We start from the raw sequence: 26364 nt of genomic DNA on the forward strand, positions 1-26364 counted from the left end.
TGGGGCTGTGTGGTTTGTTTATTGGGGCCATGTCCAGTCAGGCCACAGCCACCTGAGCAGGAGCCCAGTGCCCCCAGAAGGCAGGTGGGGGAAGGGAGGAAGTGCAGAAGGCCCAGTGCCCCAGGGCTCAGCCCCAGTCCTGTCTCCGTCTTTGCAGAGGGGCTGTACTCAGGTGAGTGAGGTGTCGTCATCACTGCCTTCTCCACCCGCACCACCTGCTCGCTGCTCCTCGCGGCTCTCTGCCACGGCACTCTCGTCGATGTTCTCCAGGGAGTCCGCATGCTGCACGGACAGCTCTGACAGCGCCAGGCTGGGCAGCGGGCTCTGCTCCGGGTGCAGCCATGGCTTGAAGTGTGGCTGGTGTTTCTGCTTCCACTCGGGATACTTGATACAGGCCTTGTACATCTTCTTCATGGCCTGTAGGCCACGTGAACATTGTTAGGGGGACCTAGAAGCCAGCACTTCTCCACACCCCTCCAGTGCCCTCCGGTGGTGCGCAGCAGCCCCAGAGTCTCATCAACCACAGTTAACTCTGCCCCCCCTCCCCCGCACACGGCTAGCTGCCCCTCCCCCATGCCCAAAGTTCAAGCCACTTACCTTGGGAGCCAGGAACTGAGATGATTTATTCACCACCCACTTGGGTAAGGAGCCTGTGGGGGCAAGGATAAAAGGTGGCCTTAAGCACCTAGCCCCGCCCACTGCCAGAGTTTGCAGGGAGGCCACCCCTTCCTCCTCCACGATGTTCTCAAGTCCCCTACTGTCTCTACCGAGTTCCAGCTGCAGAGAAGAAACCATAGGGTCTTAGGTGACCACAAGTATTCTAACCTACCAAGCTCCAGCCTGTCACCTTCTTCCCCTCACACTGATAACCCAGGACTGCCCCCCGGTGCTCAGCCTCTCTCCTGCCTGTCCTTCTGGGCCTCCTAAGACCCCATAAACCCAGCACCTCAGCCTGACCTAGCCCAGCTCTCCATCGGGCTCACTCCCAGATACCTGCTCTGTATGCTCCTTACGGGCCAAGAGACACGGGGTATTACCCCGCTCACCCCGCTGTGACGCCCACCCTGGACTAGCCAATGTCTGCTGGAGGGGGATGGGCCCACAAACAGGGAGTAGGCCTCTGGGAACTGAGGGCAGAGGAAGGGTCATGGCATGCATCCCTGGAGCGCTGAGGAAGGAGAGGTGCAGGCAGCTAGCGAGGATAAAGGTTGTATGAACATCGAGGTGGGGAACGGAAGGCAGAAATCCCGGGCAGAGACTCAGGCTATACTCAGGGCAACAGAGTCACAGTGGCATTTTAAGCAGGTGAGTCAGAGGAAACTAGAGGGTTTTGTTTTTTTGTTTCCTCTGGTAGCTGGTTTGGACAAACAAAGTAGGTGAGTACCAAGAACAACAGGCTAGGAGCTATGTCAGAGGGTGAAAAGGTAAGAACCAGGGGCTGAGTTAGTTAGCACAGCCCTGCAATCCCAGCAACTAGAGCTGGAGGCAGGGTGGTGAGGAGCTCAAGGCCAGCCTGGGCTACAGAGTGAGACAGGAGGAGAATAAGTATTGGGTTTGGGACCAGACAAGGAGAAGCTGGCCCCAGCTAAGGGCAAGTGCTGGGCAGAGGTGATCTGAAGAAAGGGTGGATCTTGGGAGGCCGCTGGCGAGCTGGAAGTTGAACACAAGTCTCTGGTATCTAGAAGATAACCGGAGGAAGATGCCTAGGAAGCAGATGAGTGCTCAGCTCATGGAAGTGAGGTGAAAGGCCAGGCCTGGAAAACCCAGGCCTCTGGGATGTGGCTGAAGGAGACAGGGCAGGACAGGTCCAAGCTCCTGGAAGAAGCAATGCCTGCCTCGTGGGTCCTTTCAAACTACTAGCTGTGAATACAGACACCCCCAGTACTGCATGGCTCCTAACAGATGGCCTGGCAGATCAAGTTCATTTCCTGTACAGGGTGGGCGCCCGTTAATGGACTGCAGAGGCCAAGCCCTCACCTTTGGGATCCACTTGGGCCAGATAGGTAATAACACAGCTCTTGGGCCCCGTGCTCTGGATGAGGTAGCCCGTCTGGATGGAAACGGCTCGGACCAAGTCTTTCCGAGGTGGGTATTTCTGGGGATGAAAGACACAGGGAGGTGAGATTTGGGTGGGGGCAGAGGAACCCTTAAAGTCATGCACTTACACACACACGCACACGCGTGCACACACGCACAGACTCATAGCTGTTCACATCACTTGGCTTCTAATCTAAGAGTTAAGGGAGAAGAATCAGAACAGGTTGTCCTTGCCCCTCTTACAGCTGTGTCTGTACCATCAGCACAGAACAGGGCTAAGTAAGGGTTTACAGTGTTTGTGGGCACTCAGCCCTGGCCTAGGCTCACCTGCCCTCTCTGTCCAGGGTCCTGCCATGGAGCTCCTGCCCCCCCATTTCTAGGCCAGCCACCCCAGTTCACACCCTCACCCTTTCTGCCCACACTGCCCTGTCCATCATCCTTCTGCACATCCAGGCGGGCAACTCACAGGATGCTTCACTGAGTAGTTCATAATGATGTAATCAGTGCCCATGGGGAGCCAGGAACGGAGGGTGATGACATCACGGTTCTTCAGAGGCTTGGGACACCTCCCTGCAGAGGGCAAGGAACAGTTCCAGGCTGCTGGCCCATCTTCCGGTAAGGGAGGGAGACTTGGGGATCCTGTGAACTGCCAGCCCTCCCCATCCAGACAGGTACCACAGACACTCTGTGGAACCAGGGAGGACACAGGAGAACCCTGTCCTGCTATCTCTGCCCACCCTGCCCCTCAGGGCCTCACACAGCCCTTACCTTATTGTTCCGACATATCTGAACATGTGAATATATTTGTAAGACAGACAGTACTGTGATCACATGTGCATAAACATGTGTCTCTGTGGTACACGGCATGTGGCTACGAGTCGTATGCACTCAGAGGTCCCCATACACATGTGTGTGCATCAGTGAGGGGGCAGCTCTCTGTCTCAGCATGCAGGTCTCTGAGCAGCCCGACCACAGGGAGGGAAGTTAGAGGAGACCTGGTGGGAAGCTGAGGGGGTTGGAGTCTTGTATGCCTGCTCACAAGAGTAATAGCCGACGTCGGCGTTGACAGTCAGGCGGGCGATGTCGAAAGTCTCAATGACATTGCTGTCCCACTTCTTCCGGTATTCTATGTCGTGCAGGACGTCGTAGAGCGTCTCAGCTGGCACGTCGCAGCACTCCATCCTGCACTGCAGAAGACATGGTGGTCAGGGTTTCTTACACCAAAGGACAGTCAGCCCAGACCAGCGCAGCCCAGTATCCTCTTTAGAACCATCCAGGCTCCCACTCACTGAATCTGTCTGTCCTCCCTGTCCCCTGGGAGCAACACATGGGCAGAAGCTCACAGTTAATTCAATAAGGAGCTTGAGATAGGGACACACTAAATGAGAAATCAAATGTCCAAACAGACCTTACCACCTGACCACTGTGTGTGTGTGTGTGTGTGTGTGTGTGTGTGTGTGCGCACGCGCATGCACATATACGTGATTCAAAATCAAATGCCCAAACAGACCTTACCACCTGGCCACTGTGTGTGTGTGTGTGTGTGTGTGTGTGTGTGTGTGCGTGCACATATACGTGATTCAAAATCAAATGCCCAAACAGACCTTACCACCTGGCCACTGTGTGTGTGTGTGTGTGCACGTGCATATGCGTGATTCAAAATCAAATGCCCAAACAGACCTTACCACCTGGCCACTGTGTGTGCATGCGCGTGCATGTGTGTGATTCAAAATCAAATGCCCAAATAGACCTTACTACCAGGCCACTGTGTGTGTGCGCGCGCATGTGTGTGATTCAAAAAACTCTTGTAATCCCAGAACTTGAGAGGCTAGAACGAGAGGATCACCCCAAATTCAAGGTCTGCCTGGGTCTCCTCGACTAGGAGACTATCCTCAGACGTCTCCTGTTGTCCTCATCTAGGAGACTATCCTCAGACGTCTCCTGTCGTCCTCATCTAGGAGACTATCCTCAGACGTCTCCTGTCATCCCGGCTAGGAGACTATCCTCAGTTGTCTCCCTATTACTTAGTTGTGCTCTCAAAGAGCTTCCCATCTAGGGGAGGAAAGTGCCAAGCATATCTTGCTTTATTAGGCCTCCCGATGATTATGCCAGTTAAGAAAGCCGAGGAGAGACCTGAGGTTCAAAGAGGTTTAGTACCTGCCCAAGGTCACCTGGCTGGCTAAGTAGCAGGGCTGGGATTTAATCCAGCTCTTAAGTCTAGGAAGCAAGTAAAGAGAGAACCAGGGTTCTCAGGATCTGTATTCAAAGGGTGAGATTCGTGTCCTTGTTCTGCTCCACCCCAAGAGCACAAGCCCCACGGCCAATATAACAGTTCTGCCGTGTGGTCTATAATGCTCTCTCAGAACTGATATTCATCCGACAGAGGAAAGCTACACACATGCTACTCTCTACCCATGACAGAGTACATGCAGCTACAGGAGAGGCAGCACCGCCTCCCTCCTCACCCAGGACAGGCCTTGGCACCATGAAAGCCCATAATAGGCTGCTCCCAGCTAAGGATTCTAAATACAAGAAACTCACTATGCCCTCCCTACACACCCCTTCAGATTACAATAAAGGTCACAGAGGAACAAGCTAAGTGACACCATAAGAAGAGGTGCTGGGCACTGCGGGGTTCCCCACCTTGTCCTTTCTGTCAGGTTGATATCATAATGATGTTTGTTTGGTGTTTTGTTTTGTTTTGAGATAGGGTTTCTGTGTGGTCCCCGCTTTCTTGGACCTCGCTCAGGTCGGCCTCAAACTCAAGAGATCTGTCTACCTCTGCCTCCCAAGTGCTGAGTTTAAAGGTTGAGCCACCATGCCTGGCTCACCATTTGGGTTTTTGTTATTGTTGGTTTTAGATCTTTCAAAACATGGTCTTTCTATGTAGCCTTGGCCATTCTGGAACTCACTCTATAGACCAGGCTGGACTTGAACTCAAAGATCCGCCAGTGTCCTGAGTGCTGGGATCAAAGGTGCGTGCCACTACCAACTTGCATTTTTTAAAATGATTTACTTTTATTTTATGTGTGTTGGTGTTTTGCCTACATGTATGCCTATGTGAGGGTGTCAGATCTCCTGGAACTGGAGTTACAGACAGGTGTGAGCTGCCTAGGAATTGAACCCAGGTCCTGTGGAAGAGTAGCCAGTGCTCTTTACCCACTGAGCATCTGTGCAGCCCTGGGCATCACCAAGTGTGACTCTGGGTTGTTAAACATCAGCTGTAAATAGGACATTCCTCCTCTTCCTCCTCCTTTTAACCAGAGATTTGATCCAGGGCCTCGTGAATGCAAGACAAGCTCTATGACTGAGATGAACCCTCAGGCCTCTTTGCACTTATTTTGAAATTGGATCTTATTAAATCGCCCAGTCTCGGCCTCTAGTGCCTTGCATGACAGCAGCCCTGCACCACCTTACAAGAGACATCTGGGGACAACTAGAGAAACCTGAAGGTGATCTGAGTATTAGATGCACTGAAAATTTATAGAAACAAATGGTGGCAATCCGCCCCCCCCCAAGAAAAAAGGATGTCACAAACTGAAAAATGCAGCGAGGAAAATCTATGCTTATAAAAAGCTTGAGACACACGACTCTCAGGTTGCCGGCCCTGGTGGCCGTCTGTGGATAAGAGTGCAATGTTTTGTTTCCCTTTCATTTGTATTTCTGATTTTCTGAAATGTTATTAATAGTGCTTCAGCAATAACAAACTTTTTCCCTTTAGTTTTTTGAGATAGGGTTTCTCTGTATAGCTCTGGCTGTCCTGGACCTTGCTTTGTAGACCAGGCTGACCTCAAATTCATAGAGATCTGCCAGCCTCTGCCTCTTGAGTGCTGGGATTAAAGATGTACACCACCATGCCCAGATAATAACAAAAATTTTTAAGTAAAAAAGTCCTCCAGGTCATAGCTCCATTCTGAGAATGAGAACCATTTTAGAATGAAGAGTTCTAGCTGTCAGCCACGAGATAGCCAGACAGATCTGCCCTCTCCTAGACTGAGCTTCTAGTCAGAACACAGCTTCTAGTCTGGACACAGACAAATCTTTAGCCCCTTCCCTACCTTCAACAAAATAATTTGAAAACATGCACATGCACACATGTGTACCTGCACAAAACACACGTGATGCACAAATACATATGCATTTTTTTAAATTTTAAAGAGTTCTAGGTTAGCTTTGAACTCGTGGTCCTCCTGCCTTCATCTCCTTCAGCAAATCCTACTGGCATGCACTACCATAACTGGCTCAAAGAGAGTCTAAAGTTCAGGCAAGAGAAAGATAGAGGTCATAGGCAGAGCCAATACTTGGCATGGCCAAAGTTGTGGGTTCTACAAGTAATACAACAACAACACAAAATTCAGGAATGGACTCCGGCCTACACCTATAAAGCGTGGTTTTATGTAAGTTGTTTTCCCTCTGCCCCGTTTACTTTTCTAGTCTGTGGGAGTGTGCGGCTGGATCCCCCAGCTAACTAGCAGTCAGGAGGTGAGTCTGAAGCCTGGGCTTAACCTTCCAGACAAGGAAGATGACCTAACATGCCTGGCAGGGCTCCGAACAGCCTGGATTCTCAGGGGCCAGTGGGGGAGCAGGCTTCCTGGAGAGTGGTGATTGCCAAGGACAGGGCAGAGAGTGCAATGAGGACCAAGGCCCGGAGCCAGGCAAGAGCATGGTGTACGATGAGGGTGCGTACATCCACTGGCTCAAGTTTCTATGCCGTGGCAAACAAAGCCTAAGACTCAAAGATTGGTTCCAAATTTGCTTGGAGAAATGGGTGATTCCTGGGCTACGCCATGGGAAGTCTAGGATGAGCCTGGGACATCTTCATGTCAGAAGGGAAGGAGGCAGAGAAAGGACGTGTGCAGCAGACATGAGAGCCAGCTCTATCTATTGTCACAAGTTCTGGGAGATCATAACTGCAGGCAAACGAGGGCAGCTGCTCACTCTGCCATGAGCTACATCTAGGACAAGCTGGCTGAAATGGGTGAAAACTGTGATAGCAACAGATTGTGCTACCCCAACAGAAACCAAATACATACAGGTCCGGCTAAATAAATGCAATGTATGATCAAGAATGGATTATGTGCATAGTTTCAAGGCACTGCCTATCAAATACTTACTAATTACAAGGGAAAATAAGAGTCTGGGAGATGGCTCAGTAAGTGTGAGGACCCTAAGTACAACTCCCACCACCATGTAAATGCTGGGCAGTGTGGCGGGCCTCTGGCAACCCCAGTACTCAGGAGATTCCTGGGACAAGCTGACTAGCTGGACTGTCGGAATCAGTGATGGCATCACTGATGAATCCTGCCTTGTTAAATAAAGTGGAGCATTATCAAGACAGACAATTCAATGTCAACTTCTGGCTTTACACATGTGTGCACATGCAAGCACACATCAAGTGCGGGGGCAGAGAGTGCTGTCAGGACCAAGGCCCAGAGCCAGAAAAGGGCACGGTGTACTGAGAGGCTCAAGTTTCTGGGGCATGGTGTACAGAAGGTCCCCAGTTCCAAACACACAAAGGGCGGGGTGGGGGACTTCATAGTACAGAAAGATGGTAGGTTTGTAATGGGTCAAGTTACAATCATGTGTTCCCTGGCAAGGTGCAGGGGACAGAATGGAGACAACACTTAGGTGGGACCTCCACCAAGAGGCACAACACTGATCACAAGAAAAACACCAGACAAACCCAGCGGAGGGAACTGGCCTGTAAGTACCACAATTCTGAATGTCAAGAGAAGACGAGAATTGTACCAGACTGAAGGAGACAACAGTACATGAGTGAGTGGACAGGGAGAGATTCGATGGGGAGAAAAAGGACTGCCGACGTTGGCAAAGACCACACAGCCATCACTGTTAGCACCCAGTCTTCTCTGCAGCAGCCTCAGAAGGTACAGATAAATCTCCACCCCTCCTGTGCTGCGAAGCAGAACTGGGGAGCAGAAGACTAAGAAAATTATAGCATATATCAAGAAAGCAGCTGGGCAGGTATTCAAAGTCAGCTCTATGCCCTTTTGTTTGAATGTGGGGGTGGGTGACAAGTGTCTCTGGTTTTGTTTTCTGAGACAGGGCCTTGCTATGTAGCCAAGGCTAGCCTTGAATTCAAACTCCTCTGGCCTCAGCCTCTTGAGGGTTGGAACAGCAGGTGCTATGCCACTGTGCTTGGCTTTCCTGTGATATAGATATGAATACTTTGCATTGGTATGGATCTTGGTTTATTGATAAAAATTTAAGGTCAATTTTGTTACATGTATATTTCTGCTCTTGATTAAGGTATTGTGTTTGTCAGTCCATTTAAAAATGTAATGTATAATTAAGAAATAGAGGTTAATAGATAGATATCTCTAATAATCAAGCTTGTAGTCATGTTAGATTTTCTAGATGTACAGAGATGTATTTCAGATGGATAGGCATTCTTCAAACCTTTCAAAGACTACAGAATATGGCATTTAAAATGTTTTAAGAATTTAGGACTTATCATGACAATGAGACACATCTGCTCCTGACAGCACCAATTACTTAAAGAGGAAGATGGTCATTGAAGAGGCTCCTTATGGAGTTGGCTAACGATTTGGGCAAGAAACTGCTCTTGCCTGGACTGCTTAACTAGATATGCAGGACCCACAGAGAAATGACTGCTGAACTTGCCTAAAGGTGAGACCATCCTTCGGGGTTCCTGCTTCATGAAAGAGTATGCCAGACATTCTGCAGGATACAGAAGAAAGTGACTGACAAACTGCCAATATAGGCAGAACTGTCTTTGAAATTTCCTGCTTTGTGGAAAAATCTGCTGGATACTATGGGCCCGTAGGCTGAACATGGATGCCCCAATGGTGTTCAGGCAGCAAGATGTTTCTGTCAATTCTAGAGTTTTGGAAGTTGCTTACAATACAATTCCTGTTTACTTATGTAATATTATATCCTTCTGGAGTCTTTGGTGAGTTGAAGAATTTATAGTTATAGTTTTCCTTACTTATGATAAAAGATAAAGTAGACATAAATATTGTAACTGTAATTCTTGCTTGATACCTGTTTTGTATATGTAATTTTACTATGTTAAAGTTAAAAACCTTTTTTATTTAAACAGAAAAGGGGAGGTGATATGGGATTCCCCTTTGTATGCTGTGAATATCATTGGTGAATAAAAAAACTGCCTTGGCCTGTTGATAGGGCAGAACTTAGAGGTAGGTGGGGAAAACTAAACTGAATGCTTGGAGAAAGGAGGTGGAGTTTAGAGAAGCCATAGAGCCTCTGCCAGAGATAAACACACTGAAACTTTGTTGGTAGGCCATGACGTCGTAATGATACACAGATTACTAAAAATGAGTTAAATTAAGATGTAAGAGTTAGCAAATAAGAAGCTAAAGCTAATGGGCCAAGCAGTGATTTAAATAGCATGGTTTCTGTGTGATTATTTTGGTTCTGGGTGTCCAGGACAAACAAGCAACCTTCCTTCAACATTCTTGTGTAGCTAAAATAACACTAAACTCCTGATCCTCTTGCCACCACCTCCCAAATGGATCACAGCAGGGACCACCAAGTTTTCCTCTAGGAGTTTGGCTTTTTTTTTTTTTTTTTTTTTTTTGGTTTTTGAGACAGGGCCTTGCTGTAGCTTTGGAGTCTGTCTTGGAACTAGCTCTTGTAGACCAGGCTGACCCCGAACTCACAGAGATCCGCCTGCCTCTGCCAATCGAATGCTAGGATTAAAGGTGTGTGCCACCACCACCTGGTTTAAAAATATTTTTACATTACTTTAAATTATTATTTTATGTGCGTGGGTATTTTGCTTGAATATATGTCTGTGCACTACCATGGTGTCTATGGAGACCAGAAGAGGGCATTGGTCCATGTGGTTGCTAGGAATTGGAATTAAACCCAGGTCCTCTGGAAGAGCAGTCACTGCTCTTAACTGATGAACCTTCTGTTATGCCTTGAGATAGATAGATAGATAGATAGATAGATAGATAGATAGATAGATAGATAGACAGACAGACAAATAAATATGCATGTATATCTATATATAATGGGGTATGTGCGTGCGTGTGCATGCATGTGTGTGTGTGTTGTACATGCAGAGCTCAGAGGACAACTTACATAAGTTACTTGTCTTATCACGTGGGCTCCAGGAACTGAACTCAGGCCCTCAGAAGTGGCAGCAAGTGTCACCTGCTGAGCTATCTCAATAGACCCCTCCCTCCTCCTATTTCTTAACCAGAACTTTTCTAAATCAAGTTTGAAATCGGGCTTGGCCTTGCAAGCTCTCAAACATGTCACACTGGAGAATGAGGATGGGCACACATCTCAGCTTCAAATGTAGGAGTCCAACCCAGTACTATGCTTTTCCTGGGGCCAGGTTTACCCTCCTTTACTCCCTGACCCTGCAGCACCCAGATCCAGATGGAAAAGACCAACACTGCATGGAAAACACCATCCTCCTGCCAGACTCTGAGATCAGAGCTGTTATGGCTCTAGAGCACCCCAAAACACACTCTGGGACCACGCCATCACAGAACAGAGCACCCCAAAACACACTCTGGGACCACACCATCACAGAACAGAGCACCCCAAAACACACTCTGGGACCACGCCATCACAGAACAGAGCACCCCAAAACATGCTCCAGGACCATGCCATCACAGAACAGAGCACCCCAAAACACGCTCCGGGACTACGCCATCACAGAACAGAGCACCCCAAAACACACTCTGGGACCACACCATCACAGAACAGAGCGCCCCAAAACACGCTCCGGGACCACGCTGTCACAGACATGGTATGGCCCTTTAAGACAGAGAAAGCAACTGCAGAGGCTCATGGAGGAAAGCGGCATGGAGTCTGCTGGGAAGGCTGCTGCTGAGAGGGGTGAGCCTGAGGCAGGACGAGCAGCCAGGTAGGGTGTGTCCACGGGCATCTGTGGCCTGCGGCCAAGGACCGAGCGTTTTTCCATACCAACCCAAATGGCAGTGCCACCGTGTGTGCTGGGTCCCAGGCCCCTCACCTGCAAATCTTAACTCCCCTAGGAGCCCTGCTGGGCTGCAAAGCTTTCAAAGTCTGGATACAGCAGTGTGTGACAGCTGCCATGTCACAAGTGAGTCCCAGGAGGACCAAGTATCACCAGAAAAGCTACAAGCAGTGTCCTAGCACTCTCTCCAAATCTTCTTGATGTGGGGATCCCCATGACTGGGTGAGTACCCCAAACCCATACAGCCACAGCAGAAGCCACTGGATAAGCAAGGAAGACTGCCAGGGGACAGGCAGGAATGCTCTGTGGCAGACAATTTACCATCTAATCCCAGCTCTTCCTCCAGGCACAAGACTTAACACGTGAGCCTCAGCTTCCTCACATAAAAACTAAGGACAGTAATAATATCTATCTCCTAGGGATATTGTGACTGGATGGGTTAGGGTATGAAATCTAATTAGCATGCAGTGAACATCTGTAAAGTCGCTGTTCCCACCCAGCAGGGCTCCACGCCAGAAGACCACCTCCGCCTGCACATCCTCGTAGTCTGTGGCTTGGCAGATCCTTTGCTTTACCCTGGTCCTTGCCCTTCCAGCCTCCTGTGCAGCTTCCTGAACCTTAAGGGCGCCTGGCCTGTTAGAATCAACGCAGAGAGTGAGTAACCAATCAGAGACAATCTAGGCCTAAGGCCAGTTCCCAAAGAGGAGCCCCTAAGCAGAGTAAAAGAGTAAAAGATGCCAGGATGAAAACTCACAGTACAGAGCAAGCAAGGGTTAGGAGCGAGGCTGGGGGGTGGGCAGAGAGTGTCATGTCAGGCAGGAGACCACAGGCTGTGTCTCAGGCTACCCTCACCTCTTTCAGGACTCTAAAGGGGCTCCCTGGTCCCAGCACTCAGCATCGGAGCCACAGGCTCCACACTGAGGGAGGGCAACAGTCACCTCCAAGAGGCTCTGCCCTGCTCTGAACAACCAGTGACCAGGACAATGGTTAGTAAAAGGGCACAGATACATAGCAAGCCCATGTAGACTTCAAACAGTGGTCCCCAGAGTCCTGCCCTTGGGAAACAGACTATGCCTCTGACCACGACTCTGACAACCACCACTGGGGAAACTGAGGCCCTGAAAAAGGTGAGGGAAGACCCCACTAACTTCTCAACACAAAACATCTGAGCGACACTTCCCACAGAGCCAGGTTCAAATCAAAGGAAGACTCCCCAGCTAAGGCCCAAGTCATTCACAGCCCTGACAGTAGCCACCAACTCAGCAAACACCACCAGATGCTGACTCACAGACAGCGCTCACTAACCAGACAGACAGACACACCTATACGTGGACTCTGGAGAAGCTCAAATTTAGCAGATGTTGAGGTCACGGTTTCTTGTCCTTCATACATATCACCCCATAATCTCCCAAAGCCTGAGTCAGCAATCACCATCTTACAGATGTTAAAAAGGCCCAGAGAAGTACACCGATGGACCAAGGCCACACAGTACCAGTACCGGAGCGAAGAACCAGAGTTCACAGGCTGCTGATTGTGGGAAGCACGCAGGCAGTGGAAGGTGCTGGCTAAGGGACGTATGGTGCAGTACTTAGGCCATTCTGGAGGGTGTGCTGGCAAGGGAGGAACAGCTGACAGATTCCTCATTGTGGCTCGCTTTTCCAGCCTAGTCTACTAACTACAAGAGCTAGTTCCAGGACAGGCCCCAAAGCATAGAGAAATCCTGTCTCGATAAACCAAAACAAACAAACAAAAGAGTAATAATCTGGCCTGATGGTGGCGCACACCTTTAATCCCAGCACTCTGAAGGCAGAGGCAGGCAGATCTCTGGGTTAGAGGCCAGCCTGGTCAACAAAGTGAGTTCCGGGACAGCCATGAACAGAGAAACTGTCTCTAAAACACAACATAATAATAATGACAATAATAATCTGAAAAATATTTATACCTATAAACTAACACAGGAATCTACTCCCTAATGTAGGAACTATCCAGTCCTTATAAGGACGTACTACAGTGTTACTGGGGTTCTTATAAGGACGTACTACAGTGTTACTGGGGTTCTCATAAGGACGTACTACAGTGTTACTGGGGTTCTTATAAGGATGTACTACAGTGTTACTGGGGTTCTTATAAGGACGTACTACAGTGTTACTGGGGTTCTCATAAGGACGTACTACAGTGTTACTGGGGTTCTCATAAGGACGTACTAACAGTGTTACTGGGGTTCTCATAAGGACGTACTACAGTGTTACTGGGGTTCTCATAAGGACGTACTACAGTGTTACTGGGGTTCTTATAAGGACGTACTACAGTGTTACTGGGGTTCTTATAAGGACGTACTACAGTGTTACTGGGGTTCTTATAAGGACGTACTACAGTGTTACTGGGGTTCTTATAAGGACGTACTACAGTGTTACTGGGGTTCTCATAAGGACGTACTACAGTGTTACTGGGGTTCTTATAAGGACGTACTACAGTGTTACTGGGGTTCTTATAAGGACGTACTACAGTGTTACTGGGGTTCTTATAAGGACGTACTACAGTGTTACTGGGGTTCTTATAAGGACGTACTACAGTGTTACTGGGGTTCTTATAAGGACGTACTACAGTGTTACTGGGGTTCTTATAAGGACGTACTACAGTGTTACTGGGGTTCTTATAAGGACGTACTACAGTGTTACTGGGGTTCTTATAAGGACGTACTACAGTGTTACTGGGGTTCTTATAAGGACGTACTACAGTGTTACTGGGGTTCTTATAAGGACGTACTACAGTGTTACTGGGGTTCTTATAAGGACGTACTACAGTGTTACTGGGGTTCTTATAAGGACGTACTACAGTGTTACTGGGGTTCTTATAAGGACGTACTACAGTGTTACTGGGGTTCTTATAAGGACGTACTACAGTGTTACTGGGGTTCTTATAAGGACGTACTACAGTGTTACTGGGGTTCTTATAAGGACGTACTACAGTGTTACTGGGGTTCTTATAAGGACGTACTACAGTGTTACTGGGGTTCTTATAAGGACGTACTACAGTGTTACTGGGGTTCTTATAAGGACGTACTACAGTGTTACTGGGGTTCTTATAAGGACGTACTACAGTGTTACTGGGGTTCTTATAAGGACGTACTACAGTGTTACTGGGGTTCTTATAAGGACGTACTACAGTGTTACTGGGGTTCTTATAAGGACGTACTACAGTGTTACTGGGGTTCTTATAAGGACGTACTACAGTGTTACTGGGGTTCTTATAAGGACGTACTACAGTGTTACTGGGGTTCTTATAAGGACGTACTACAGTGTTACTGGGGTTCTTATAAGGACGTACTACAGTGTTACTGGGGTTCTTATAAGGACGTACTACAGTGTTACTGGGGTTCTTATAAGGACGTACTACAGTGTTACTGGGGTTCTTATAAGGACGTACTACAGTGTTACTGGGGTTCTTATAAGGACGTACTACAGTGTTACTGGGGTTCTTATAAGGACGTACTACAGTGTTACTGGGGTTCTTATAAGGACGTACTACAGTGTTACTGGGGTTCTTATAAGGACGTACTACAGTGTTACTGGGGTTCTTATAAGGACGTACTACAGTGTTACTGGGGTTCTTATAAGGACGTACTACAGTGTTACTGGGGTTCTTATAAGGACGTACTACAGTGTTACTGGGGTTCTTATAAGGACGTACTACAGTGTTACTGGGGTTCTTATAAGGACGTACTACAGTGTTACTGGGGTTCTTATAAGGACGTACTACAGTGTTACTGGGGTTCTTATAAGGACGTACTACAGTGTTACTGGGGTTCTTATAAGGACGTACTACAGTGTTACTGGGGTTCTTATAAGGACGTACTACAGTGTTACTGGGGTTCTTATAAGGACGTACTACAGTGTTACTGGGGTTCTTATAAGGACGTACTACAGTGTTACTGGGGTTCTTATAAGGACGTACTACAGTGTTACTGGGGTTCTTATAAGGACGTACTACAGTGTTACTGGGGTTCTTATAAGGACGTACTACAGTGTTACTGGGGTTCTTATAAGGACGTACTACAGTGTTACTGGGGTTCTTATAAGGACGTACTACAGTGTTACTGGGGTTCTTATAAGGACGTACTACAGTGTTACTGGGGTTCTTATAAGGACGTACTACAGTGTTACTGGGGTTCTTATAAGGACGTACTACAGTGTTACTGGGGTTCTTATAAGGACGTACTACAGTGTTACTGGGGTTCTTATAAGGACGTACTACAGTGTTACTGGGGTTCTTATAAGGACGTACTACAGTGTTACTGGGGTTCTCATAAGGACGTACTACAGTGTTACTGGGGTTCTCATAAGGACGTACTACAGTGTTACTGGGGTTCCAGTAGTTTAGTGACTGGATGAGCACAAGGCCTTGGGTCAGGTCCTCGGCAGCCTCCCACCTAAGGACAAGAATCTCACACAGTGACAAGAACAACTAACAATCTGGCAGCCAGGCTGGTTGGCGCAGCTGTGAAACCTCAGGTACTTGAGATGCTAAGGCAGGAAGATTTGAAGTTCAAGGCCAGCCTAGACAACTTAATGAGACCCTGCCTCAAAATAAAAATTAAAAAAAAAAAAAAAGGCTAAGGAAAGGGCTAGAGACAGCTCAGCAGGAAAGCAGCTGCCTCGCAAGTGGAAGCCTGGGATCAGACCTTCGGCACCCACGCCAAAGCCACCACAACCTCAGACTGCACGGCGAAAACAGCTGGATCCCCCCAGCGGCTCGCTGGCCGGCCAGCCCAGCTGAAAAAGCAAGCACGGGTTCAGTGAGAGACCCTGTCTCAAAAACTAAGAGTGCCAAAGAGGAAGATACCCGCTACCCACCTCCGACCTCCACACATGCACACACTCCCAGGGGAGGGCACAGGCCCCATGCACACACACGCTAAGACTGGAGATAGAGGTCAGATGGCAAAATACTTGATTTTCAAGAATCAGGACCTTGGGAACTCACGTTAAAAATGGAAGTGGAGGTTGCTGGGGGAGGGAGGAGCGTGCCTAGGGTGGAGGGAGCGTGCTGGAGAGCTGGCTCAGCAGTTAAGAGTACTTGCTCTTCTAGGTTCAGTTCCTACCACACATCTGGAGGTTCACAACCACCTGCGACACTAGTCCCAGGGGATCTGATGCCTCTTCTGGCCTTCTGGCACACGTTATACAGATATTCGTGCAGACAAACACCAATACACATAAAATTTAATAATGATTTTTTTAAGGCAGTAGCTCACACTTGTAATCTTAGCACTACAAGAAATAGACAACTGGATTCCTGATGCTCACAGGCCGGGCTAGTGTACTTGTCAAGTTCCAGGCCAATCAAAGACACGAGAGCAACAAAAGAAGAAAAGGAGGAGGAGGAGGAAGAAGAGGAAGAAAGAGGAGGAGAAGAAAAAGGCATGGTAAATGGTATCTCTGGTCTCTGACACATACATGTGCTTACACACACATACAGGTGCACCTGTGCACACACAACGAACTGAGGATGTAGGGCAGAGGCAGTGTTTGCCTAGCCTGCACGAGGGCCTGGGTTCAACCCCCAGTACTTGGGAAAAAATACAAGTTCTGTTACAATATTCATGAGTATACTATTGCATTTGTAATTAGAAAATTATATTTGAGAACAGCCTAAGCAAGCCCATTCCAGTTCAGAATGACACACCACCCTGACGACTACCAGCCACCAAGGGCCGTGTTGGCCATCCCCTTCCTCCCTGCACCCAGGTTCAGGGGCAGCCTCACAGACAGTTCTGCAGCCCTCAGAGCCAAGAACAGGCCTAGCAGAAAGCAGCTGCCAGGATGTTCATGCATTAATAACTCTAGTGATACGAGCAACTCCGCCAATGCAGATGTGAACAGACAAAACGGAACCCTGTGTGTGGTCTCTACTATGTTCACAGATTACCTACGCCTTTGAAAAAGAGCTGGAAGGAGTGCTAGGGATGTCCCCTCAGGAAACCAGGGATTGGGGTGGACGGTGTTTCTTTTTCAAAACAACAACAAAAAAAATTTCTTGAAATAGTCTCATGTAGACCAGGCTGGCCTTGGACTTGCTCCATAGCCAAAGATCATCTCAAATTTCTTAACCTATCTGTGCCTCCCAAGGGCAGAGACCACAGCCGTGTGCCGCTGCATCCAGTCCATGCAGCGCTGAGAGAAGAATGCAGAGCGCCATGCTTGCACAGGCCAGGCAAGCACTCCACCAAGTGCCGAAAAGCTACACACCGGGCCGGCCCCCACAAGGTTCTTGCCATTTACCCAGACTGGCCTCAAACTCGAGTATAAATGATCCTCCTGCCTCAGCATCCCTAATAATTGCAACTTTGGAGATATGCCTCTTCTCTAGGTTATAATTTTTGGATTCTTCTTACTATTGCAATAATATTTATGAAATATAAAAACACCATTTCATTTTGCATATTTGTAATCCTAGTTCATAGGAAGCTAAAGCAGTAGAATAAATTAGTTTGATGACAGCTTGCCTACAGTGAGACCTAACAAAAAAAAATAAACACTTTAGTGTCCTAACTAGAAGTTCTGTCCAGGCCAAGGTGGTAGTTGGTGGGGCACATCTCCCAGGGGGCACATGCCTCTTTTGTTTTGTTTTTTGAGACAGGATTTCTCTGTGTAGCCCTGGCTGTCCTGGAACTAGCTCTGTAGACCAGGCTGGCCTCAAACTCAAGAGATCCATCTGCCTCCGTCTCCCAAGTGCTGGAATTAAAGGTGTGCACCATCACAGGCTGGCAATAGAATTGTTGTTTAAAGAAACTTTATTTGTTGCCCTATTATATACCAACTGCTTCTTCAGCCTGGATTTAAATTCCCCCAGGAGCCTGGCCCCAACTGCCCTTTCTAGCCTTATGAATCATGATTCTCCTGGGGGAGGAGGGGAGAAAAGAAAGAAGAAGTTCCATCAGAACCTCTAAGACCTTGTCCCCTGGACCTGGAAGCCGAGGCTCACGGGCTGAGGCCCGTGGGCTGATACCTAGGTTATCTGGAAAGCTTCCATGCCACTGTCCGCCATAGAGACTGACTCTGTGTTAGGAATAGGAACCAGAAGGGCTTCCCACTCTCGGGTCAGCGCAGGAACAGGTAATGATGATCCTGAAGGGTCACGGCAGAGACAGAAGAAAGAGGAACTACAGGCAAAGGAAAACACGGCAAAGCTAAACCCTAAAAGAAAGCCAGGCAGGCAGATGGTACTCAGGTGAAAGGGGAAGAAACTCTTGGCAGAGGTGGGTGCAAACTTGGAACCAGAAACGGCTGGCCTAGGGGAGGAGAAGGCACACGCGGCTGCCCGAGGTAACCTGAGTCCCTCTGAGTGAACGAGGCTAAGGTAGGAAATGGAGCTGTCCCGTGGGTACTCAGCCTGTTCATTCATCCATCCATTCAGAAACTGTTAATGGAGTGCCCGCTGTGCCGGGTTCTCTGCCCGCTCTATGGAAAGTCAGTGTCCCTTAGTGAATGGTGGCTTGGAGTCCACCCCTGAACCTGGTCTGCAGGAACCAAGGAATGCGAGAAAGGCCAGCACTTAGCCAGATGAGGACTGTCCATGCCTGAGGCTAGGGCTTATGGGGTATGGGTGGAATGGGGAGAGAATCTTGGGGCAGGCTTTGCTTGGAGAATAACACACATGCTGACAGAGATACAAAGTCTCTGATCCCCTCTTCCAGCTCAGTATTCACACCTGGAAAATGGCCATTGGTCCCCATATCCTTCTCCTCTAAAGTAAAGGGGTCTGGCAGCAACTACCTGCAACTCAACTTTCACTACCCCCAAGACAGGTGGCGGAGGGGCGTCCTGCCGTTCTGGTAACAGAGCTGCCTGCAGGGCCCACCCAGGCCCTTCCTTGCTGCTCTCCATCCAGGGCTGGGTGACTCATCCCTGTTCTGCCTGGTGCCCTCCCTCCCCACGGGTCTCCAGCAGCTTCCCTGGACATCCCCGCCTCAGCTTCAGCAACAGGCCCAGCTCCGAGCAGTGATGAAGGCTGCAGAGAACCTCCTGTTCTGCCCCTCTGGCTTTCCAAAGCAGGGTGAGACCAGGGGGAAACAAATGAAGGAGGAGGAGCCCAGTAAAGTGAGACAGGACAGGACCAGGGCTACTGTTAGACACGGAGACAAACACTCCCCTGGCTATCAGGGACCACCATGGACGATGTCCCTAACTAAAGACCTAGCAAGCACCAGGTGCTCCCTCAGTAGCCTTCTGGGCATCAAGCCCCAGCCAGGCCCCAGGCCACTGGGCTCCCCATGTCCAGTGCTAGCTGATTAGCTGCTGTCCAAAGTACCTGTTTCCCTTCAGTGTCTGGAACCCGAGTTTGGCTTCAGACTAATTGCTTCCTCTCCTTTTCCTAGCTCTGCTGTACCACAGCCTTCCTGGCAAGGCCCCACCATCTCCGCTTGGCCTCTGTAGCCGTATCCTCTTTCACGTCTCCAGGTTTCCAAGTCAACTGGTCCCCTGAAGCCAGGGAGTTTTCTAAACCCTGGAACTGACAACGGCACTGCCAAGCTTGAGAGCCTCAGGGTCAAATCCAACTGTCCTGCCTCCCTGCTTCTCAACCTCAGTATGCCCCATCTGGGAATCCAGAGCTGGCTGGGCCTAGGCATGCTCCCTGCTGAAGCACTGCTTCATCCCCTTGCCTCTTCCCCAGTCACTGGTCTCAGCCCAAGGCTCTGCCCCAGCACTCTTTGAAGGCTTTCCTGTCTCCTCCACCAGGCCTGGAGTCTCTGGAGAGGAGGGCACAGGTCTCATCTCCCTCTATAACCCCAACACAATAGTTTGGCAGAGCAGGCAGATAGCAAAAGGAGTTTGCTAGATGAATAAACAACTGAGACCAGGAAAGAAAAAAAATAGAAAGGAAAAGAGGCAAGTAGAGTTATCAGTGACCCAGGCAGCTACGAGGCGGGGAGAAAAGAACAGAGACAGGGCTAAAAAAAGGGAGGCCCCGAGACCCAGAGCGAGGCCAGAGGCAGACAAAGAAAAAGCAGGAAGGGAAAGCCATGGCAGAGCCAGAGCTGCACCAGGGGGCAAGAGCTGCCAGGAGACAGCTGAGCAGACATAATTGGATCAGAGACAACTCTGTTCCTGCAGTGAGGGGGTGTGACTCACACAAAGAGTAATGCCAGACACAGAAATACACACAGTCTCACACTTGGCACACACATGCATTCAGTGTGGAGTGACCCAAACTTCTCAGGTGCCTGCTTGGGACTGGGGAACCTTGTACCTGCTTGTGGGGAGCTCATTCGTCTGAAGGCTGTGTCACACACAGCCACCCACAATCCAGTTCCACACACAGAAGCCCAGACGTAGAATCCTCCACCCCCGCCACCTTACCCTGTGCTCAGAACAGAGCCGCCCTCTGGTATCGTCTTCAGCTGTTTGCTTCTGTTTTGCTTGGCTCCCTGTCAGGGTATGATCCTCATAACAACAGGGTATAAAAAGTGTGATTTGATGCCAAATTCCCACATAACATAATACTTGGCATAGAGCATACACTCCTTAAATGTGTGGACTTTTGGGATGCCTGCCCCGGGACAGAAAGATTCTAGAGATGCGGCATGTGCTTGTCGTCTGGGAGCCCAGGCTGAAAGGCAGAAGGCTAAAAAGTATGTGATGTCCAGAGATGGGCAGTGAGGCCACCAAGACTGAGGACCGGAGTTCAGCCTCTGGGACCTGCATGATGGCAGCAGAGAACCAACGTCAGCAAGTTGTCCTCTGCATCCCTTGCCTTGACATACGCGTGTGTATGCATATGTGCACAATACACATATAAAATGTAAAAGATAAATAAATAGAACAACGCCCCAGAGAACAGCGCCAGCTGCCCGGAGTCACTGGCAGGTGACAAGAGTGTATTTGGAAGGAGCTTTTCATTCCCGTGTTTTTTAATCTCTACAGGGGCCTGCAGCATCCACCTCACACGGAACACTGGGAGAGGGCATGAGGAAGAGAGGACTGGGGGTACCGACAACCCGACACCTAGGCTGAGCTGTCCCTGCACCTGCAGTCCAAGGTGATCGGGTTCTATTCCCATCTGTGCTGGTTGGCAACCTGGCACCCAGGCCTGTGGGAATACTCTAGAGGGGCCCAGCCTAGGTCCCAGACCTCCACAGAGAACCTCTAGGGCCAGGGTTCCCAGGGCTCTGGCTCCAGGTGGTCCAGCCCAGTGTGGAGGCACACAAGGGAGGAGAGGACCCAGCTGTCTCCAGGGCTCGCTCCTTTCTCTCGTCTCCTGAAACTTTAAACACTCTCGCCTGGAAACTGAGCTGAGGCTCGTTAAAGTTTAAAAGCTGGAGCCTGGGGAACTGGGTGTGGAGGGCACTAAGTCAGCCTAGGAGCTGAGGGCTCCCCTACCCCCAACAGGGACATAGCCAGAGGCAGACCACCCACTGTCAGGACCACTGGGCAAATCACAGTGCACTTTGTCATCCCTTGATCTTTCCGGATGACCCCATGCTGCACCACCCACAGCCCCTGCTGCAGTTCAGACCCAGCACCATTGCCCAGACAGATGCAGCCGCAGCAGCCTCTCCTCACAGCAAAACTCTGGTACCATGAGGCACCTACTCCAGATGGCCAGAGGCCTGGCCTGCCTCTCTAACCCCTTGCTAGTCCCCGTTCTCAACCAGGGCACCTTTCCCAGTGTCCTGTCTTGTCTCCCTGTCTCTGTGTCTGCAGAATGCTGCCGATGTCGTCAAACTCCTGTTCCCTCTCAAGTCCAAGCCACCACCTAGGCATTGTGCTCCAGGAAACCCTCTCAGTGGCCGCTCTCCAGCACGGGCCCAGGTAGAGCGGCTATCCAGTGGTGTTGACTGCATGAGCATCAGGCAAGCTTACACTTCCTGTCCACGTGGAACAGACGAGGAATGGAAGCAGTCTGCCCGGGGCCACTCAGTCGAGACTTTGAATCCTGTGTTTTCTCTGGTGCAGCTTCAACTCAAGCAGGCACTGGAGCAGGACGGCATCTTCAATACCTCCAGCCACCACCTTCCCCGTAGCACAACTATTAACTGCGTGGGTACCTCTCTGGGCTCTGGTCCCCAGGACAGCTCTGGAAGCCCTTTCGTCCAAGTGTCCTATGTCAGGCCCGGCCAGAGCCAAGGCGGGACTCCTCAGTGCCATCCCTGGATTTAGAGTGCGCACCTCTGGGCACCAAGGCCTTAGTTGGCCATCCTTCCCCCAGGCCCTGCAGTGAAGTCTCAGCACCTCTACAAACCACTTGTCCAGCAATGTCCTGCGGAGATGGACGAGGCAAAGGCCAAGCTAGGGCCTAAACTCCCCCAGCTCCAGATCCTAAAACCATATCAGCTCCCAGCCCTGCACCACAGGTAAGAAAACAGACCCAGAAAGGTAAAGTGACCCTCTGATCACACAGTAAGGACTGGACTTTTACCCAGTTGGGTCCCCTCCAAGGTGTCCTCTCACAATGACACAACACAGAGAGACCCAAGGACAGAGGTTAGGTCTCCATGGGGTTCTGGAGACAGAATGGCCCAACAGGACTCAGAGCCAGGCCAAGGGACAGAGAGAAGGCAACTTCGTGTGTGTGTTGGGGGAAGGACGAAGGGCCTTCAGCCACTTGGACAAGTGAACTCCAACTCCAAGGCTCCATTTGTCCATATCTGCTCCATTGGATCGATGTGTCCTACCCCACAAGATGATAGCAGGCTCAGCAAGAAAAAATTAGGGCTGGAGAGATGGCTCAGCAGTTAAGAGCACTGGCTGTCTTCCAGAGGACCTGGGTTCAGTTCCCAGCACCCACATGGTAGCTTCCAATTGCCTGTAACTCTACCTCCAGGGGGATCCGACACCCTCACACAATATCAATGCACATAAAATAAAAATAATAAATCATTTTCTAAAAAGACAAAAAAAAATAGGCAGTAGCCCAGGACTTAGGCACCCAACCCCTTGTCTTTCCCAGCACAGCTTCGAGTCTCAGACTCTGTTGTTGTGGTTGTTGTTGTTATTGCTTGTTTTTTGTTTCTAGTTTAGTTTCTTGAGAAAGGGTCTCTCTGTGTAACCACCATGGCTGTTCCAGAACTCACTCTGTACATCAGGCTGGCCTCGAACTCATGGAGATCCACCTGCCTCCGCCTCCTGAGAGCAGGGATTAAAGGCCTGCACCACTGCCCAATGAGCCTCAGACTATTGAGGGTGAGAAAGGTCCTCAGAGACCCCGAGTGAGCCCACATGTCACGGGAGACAGGAAAAGGCTCATGAGATGGGGACCTCTGGACACTGGCTGAGAGACTGTCCTCCAGGTGCAGTCAGGGCCAGAAGGGGACACCTAGACTTCCTCCAAAGGAGAGAGAGGACTCCTGACCTGGAAGTCATACACTCTTCAGAGCTCTCTCCCCCCTGCTCCAACTCCGAGTCCCCAGAGCTTCTGACATCAGTCTGCTCTGTTCCTCTTAGGCTCACCCCTGCCTCTGTGCGTGCTCACACACCTGTGCCCCGGGCCCACTCAGAACCGTCATCCCACACTCCATGAAGGACCCAGGAGTCGTCCTCTGCCTGGCATGGACAGGAATGCAGCAGGCATCAGAAGACCCGGGCACAGGTCATCCAGAGCACAAGGGCCAGAGCTGCCCTGCATCTCTCCTGAGATCCCTATGTCAGGAAGGTGCAATAGCAGATGAGCGGACAGCCCAGAGTGGAAGGGACATGCCTCACTCAAATACAGCAAAAGGATACCAGAAGTTAGTTTATTCAGATAGTTCCCTGAATGACTGAGAAATGTTTTCTGCTCCTCACAGCTTTGGGAAACCTGTGTTCGGGTTCTAATCAGTCTTCTGCTCTCTGGGGTCCATGTTCAACATCTGCTTCTGGTACTGGACCTAGACCTGCAGGCAGCATTGTCTGCCTCCTGTCCACTACCCAGAGCCCAGGCCTGAAACCAGGCCAGGAGGGAGGGAGAGAGTAGGGGCGGCCTCCAGCAACCCCTGTCCTCTGTCCTGGCTCTGATTGCTGGACCCAGGGCTATGGTGGCTTCCAGGGACCTCTGGACACAGAGACAGGGAGAAGAGCAGGATAAAATCAATCAAGTAAATAGGCAGGTGCCACCCCTACACACACACACACACACACAATCACAGGGCACAGGGCATGCCCTGGTGCAGGAGACAGCAGAGGACAGTGGGCAGAATCTCAGCCAAAAACCGAGGTTGAGTCCCAGCTTCCTGAAATGACCCAGTGATCCCTGGGGCTCTGGCTTCTACCTGACCTTGGCAAGAGTCACCCACCCCTCTGGGCCTTAGCTTTGCCATCCATCAATCAAGAATGGGATGATGAGAACATAAAGTCCTTCAGTTCTTTAAAGAGTTATTGATGGGGTTAAAGGCCACTGTTGCCTAAGGATGCAAGCTCATCTGACAGGGCCAGCAACTCTGGAGCAGGCTGGCCTGGGCTGCTCTCCTGCCTCAGTTGTGTGATGCCCTTGCTTGTAAGAGACAGACTGATGACTACCTAGGACTGGCGTGAGACTAAAGCAGATAACCAAGGGAAAATGTTTGTCCAGGAGCAGGGCACTTATCAAGAACTGTGTGGCAACTGCAAGTCCTGGAATCTAGGAACAGGAAGCTCAGAGACCTCTGCTCATCACTCAGCTCCAACTGCCACGCAGAGGGGACTAGGGATGGAGGCTGGCCACTGTTAACACCCATATCTGAGGTGTCACGGCTCCCCTGGGCCTAGGTTCTGCTCACCTCCTCTACTGTGGGAAACACTGAGGTGAAGGCAGTATGAGAGAAGAGTTAAGAGACAAGATTAGACTCAGAGGCTAACCATCAAGGCTTCATGCTCTCTCTTGGGACATAGCCATGTGACCATGTGCTGGCCCCTGGGGTTCTCTGGTCCTCAGATCCTCACCTGCACCCCACTGAAGGAGGACAGGATTACCAGGTAGGTTGTACAAAAGTCTCTGTTCAGCAGGTGAAGTACTGGAATGTGTGTGTGGGAAAAAAGTATGTTCTGCCCAGAAGCCCATGACACCACAGCTCTTCAAATACTCTCAAGTCCGACCTAGCCACAAAGAGTCTGTCTAAGGCAGCCTGGTCCCTACGCCTGCCAACTCCTGTCCTGGGCAAAGCTGCGCTTATCCATTAACCAAGTAAGATGGGGGAGGCAGCTCCGCCCTGTTGACAAAGGGTAGGAGTACCCACCCCCCCATACACACACACACACACACACACACACACACACACACACTCGCCCTAGAGAGCCAGCCCTGTAGGGAAGCCACACTCCCAGCCCCTGCATCCTCCTGGTTGCCACCCTCTCAGCCACAGGCCACCACCTTTCACTTTGTTCCTGTCTTTCCCCAACATCGCGTCCCTGCGGATGCTGTGGGAGAGAAGCCTGCATGCGGGCAGCAACACGCTGGCACTGCCAGCTGCCCTTTCCTTCCTCGTCCCTCAGGCTCAGACCTAGGCTAGGCCTTGGAGGAGCTCCAGCCCAGGGCCTTTAAGCTTGGACAGGACTCAGAGGAAGGAGGTATACACAGAAACCCAGAGACAGTCAGTTGTCCAAGGCGTACAGAGACAGTCACAGAGGGCAAAGGGACAGCAGGAAGAGCAAGCCAATCGTGTGGGGACAGGTGGATAAAGCTGTAAATGATTAAGGCAGAAAAGCATAGTACCAGAAGGGAAGGCCAGCACCTCAGGTTCTGGTGTGAGGTCAGGAGGGACCCTGTTCAATCCAATGCCCTGGCCTCTAAGAACAGGAATGCATCCTCACCTGACCCAGAGCAGCAGAAGGGTGTGAAGGCAGAGCCTTTTCAGGAACCCTCTAAAGGGAAGTTCACACCCTGAAATGCGGCACTCACAGCAAAACCACATGTGTGAGGGACAGCTACTGAGGCCCCTAGACCAGGATCTCTGCCTCATCAAACCCCAAGCCTGCCCTGTCATGACAGAGAAGAGAATCATGGGACTGGGAGGAGGGGAGATGGCTCTGAGGGGCTGGTGAGTACACAACTGCTTTCCCTCGACCCCAAGTCCCTGCCTCCCCCAGCTCACCCTCCAGTGTGGCTCAGAGCAAGGGAGTCTTCAGGAGCTGCCAACCACAGTCCTAAAGGCCTGCTGGAGACTCAAAGACGACAGGGAGGACTCAAGGGACCAAGCAGGAAGGAATCTTATCCTTGGCACCCAAGAGTGCAGAAAGTAGAGAAGATCCATCGCAGACTAGAGAGCCAGGAGTGAAGGAGCAAAGGGGGCATTCTCCTGCCTAGGGGTCCAAGTGGAAGTTATTCTGGAAGAGATCTCCCTGAGAGAAACTATTCCCCTGGCCACCACCCATCTCCCAAACATGCAGGCATGCCTGGGTTAGAGTGCAGTGAAGTCATGC

General features: G+C 50.3%; 1 protein-coding gene and 1 long non-coding RNA gene across 2 annotated transcripts in view; one reads left to right on the plus strand and one right to left on the minus strand.

The window, feature by feature from the left end:
* Window positions 1–26364, minus strand: part of Stard10 (StAR related lipid transfer domain containing 10) — a 26790-nt gene continuing 426 nt past the window's right edge. The window contains exons 2-6 of the mRNA XM_050122615.1: window positions 3077–3224; window positions 2504–2607; window positions 1978–2095; window positions 598–650; window positions 1–417 (exon numbers count right to left, since the gene is read on the minus strand). Coding sequence (XP_049978572.1) covers window positions 169–417; window positions 598–650; window positions 1978–2095; window positions 2504–2607; window positions 3077–3224 — 672 coding nt within the window. The 3' untranslated portion in view covers window positions 1–168. The remainder of the gene's footprint in view (window positions 418–597; window positions 651–1977; window positions 2096–2503; window positions 2608–3076; window positions 3225–26364) is intronic.
* LOC126488849 (uncharacterized) overlaps window positions 15191–26364 on the plus strand; it is a 17569-nt gene continuing 6395 nt past the window's right edge. The window contains exon 1 of the long non-coding RNA XR_007588796.1: window positions 15191–25982. This is a non-coding gene — a long non-coding RNA (uncharacterized lncRNA). The remainder of the gene's footprint in view (window positions 25983–26364) is intronic.

Source organism: Alexandromys fortis, unplaced genomic scaffold, assembly GCF_014885135.2.
Source record: "Alexandromys fortis isolate MF-2015 unplaced genomic scaffold, M_Fortis_MF-2015_v1.1 scaffold_209, whole genome shotgun sequence".
In the NCBI taxonomy this organism is placed as follows: Eukaryota; Metazoa; Chordata; class Mammalia; order Rodentia; family Cricetidae; genus Alexandromys; species Alexandromys fortis.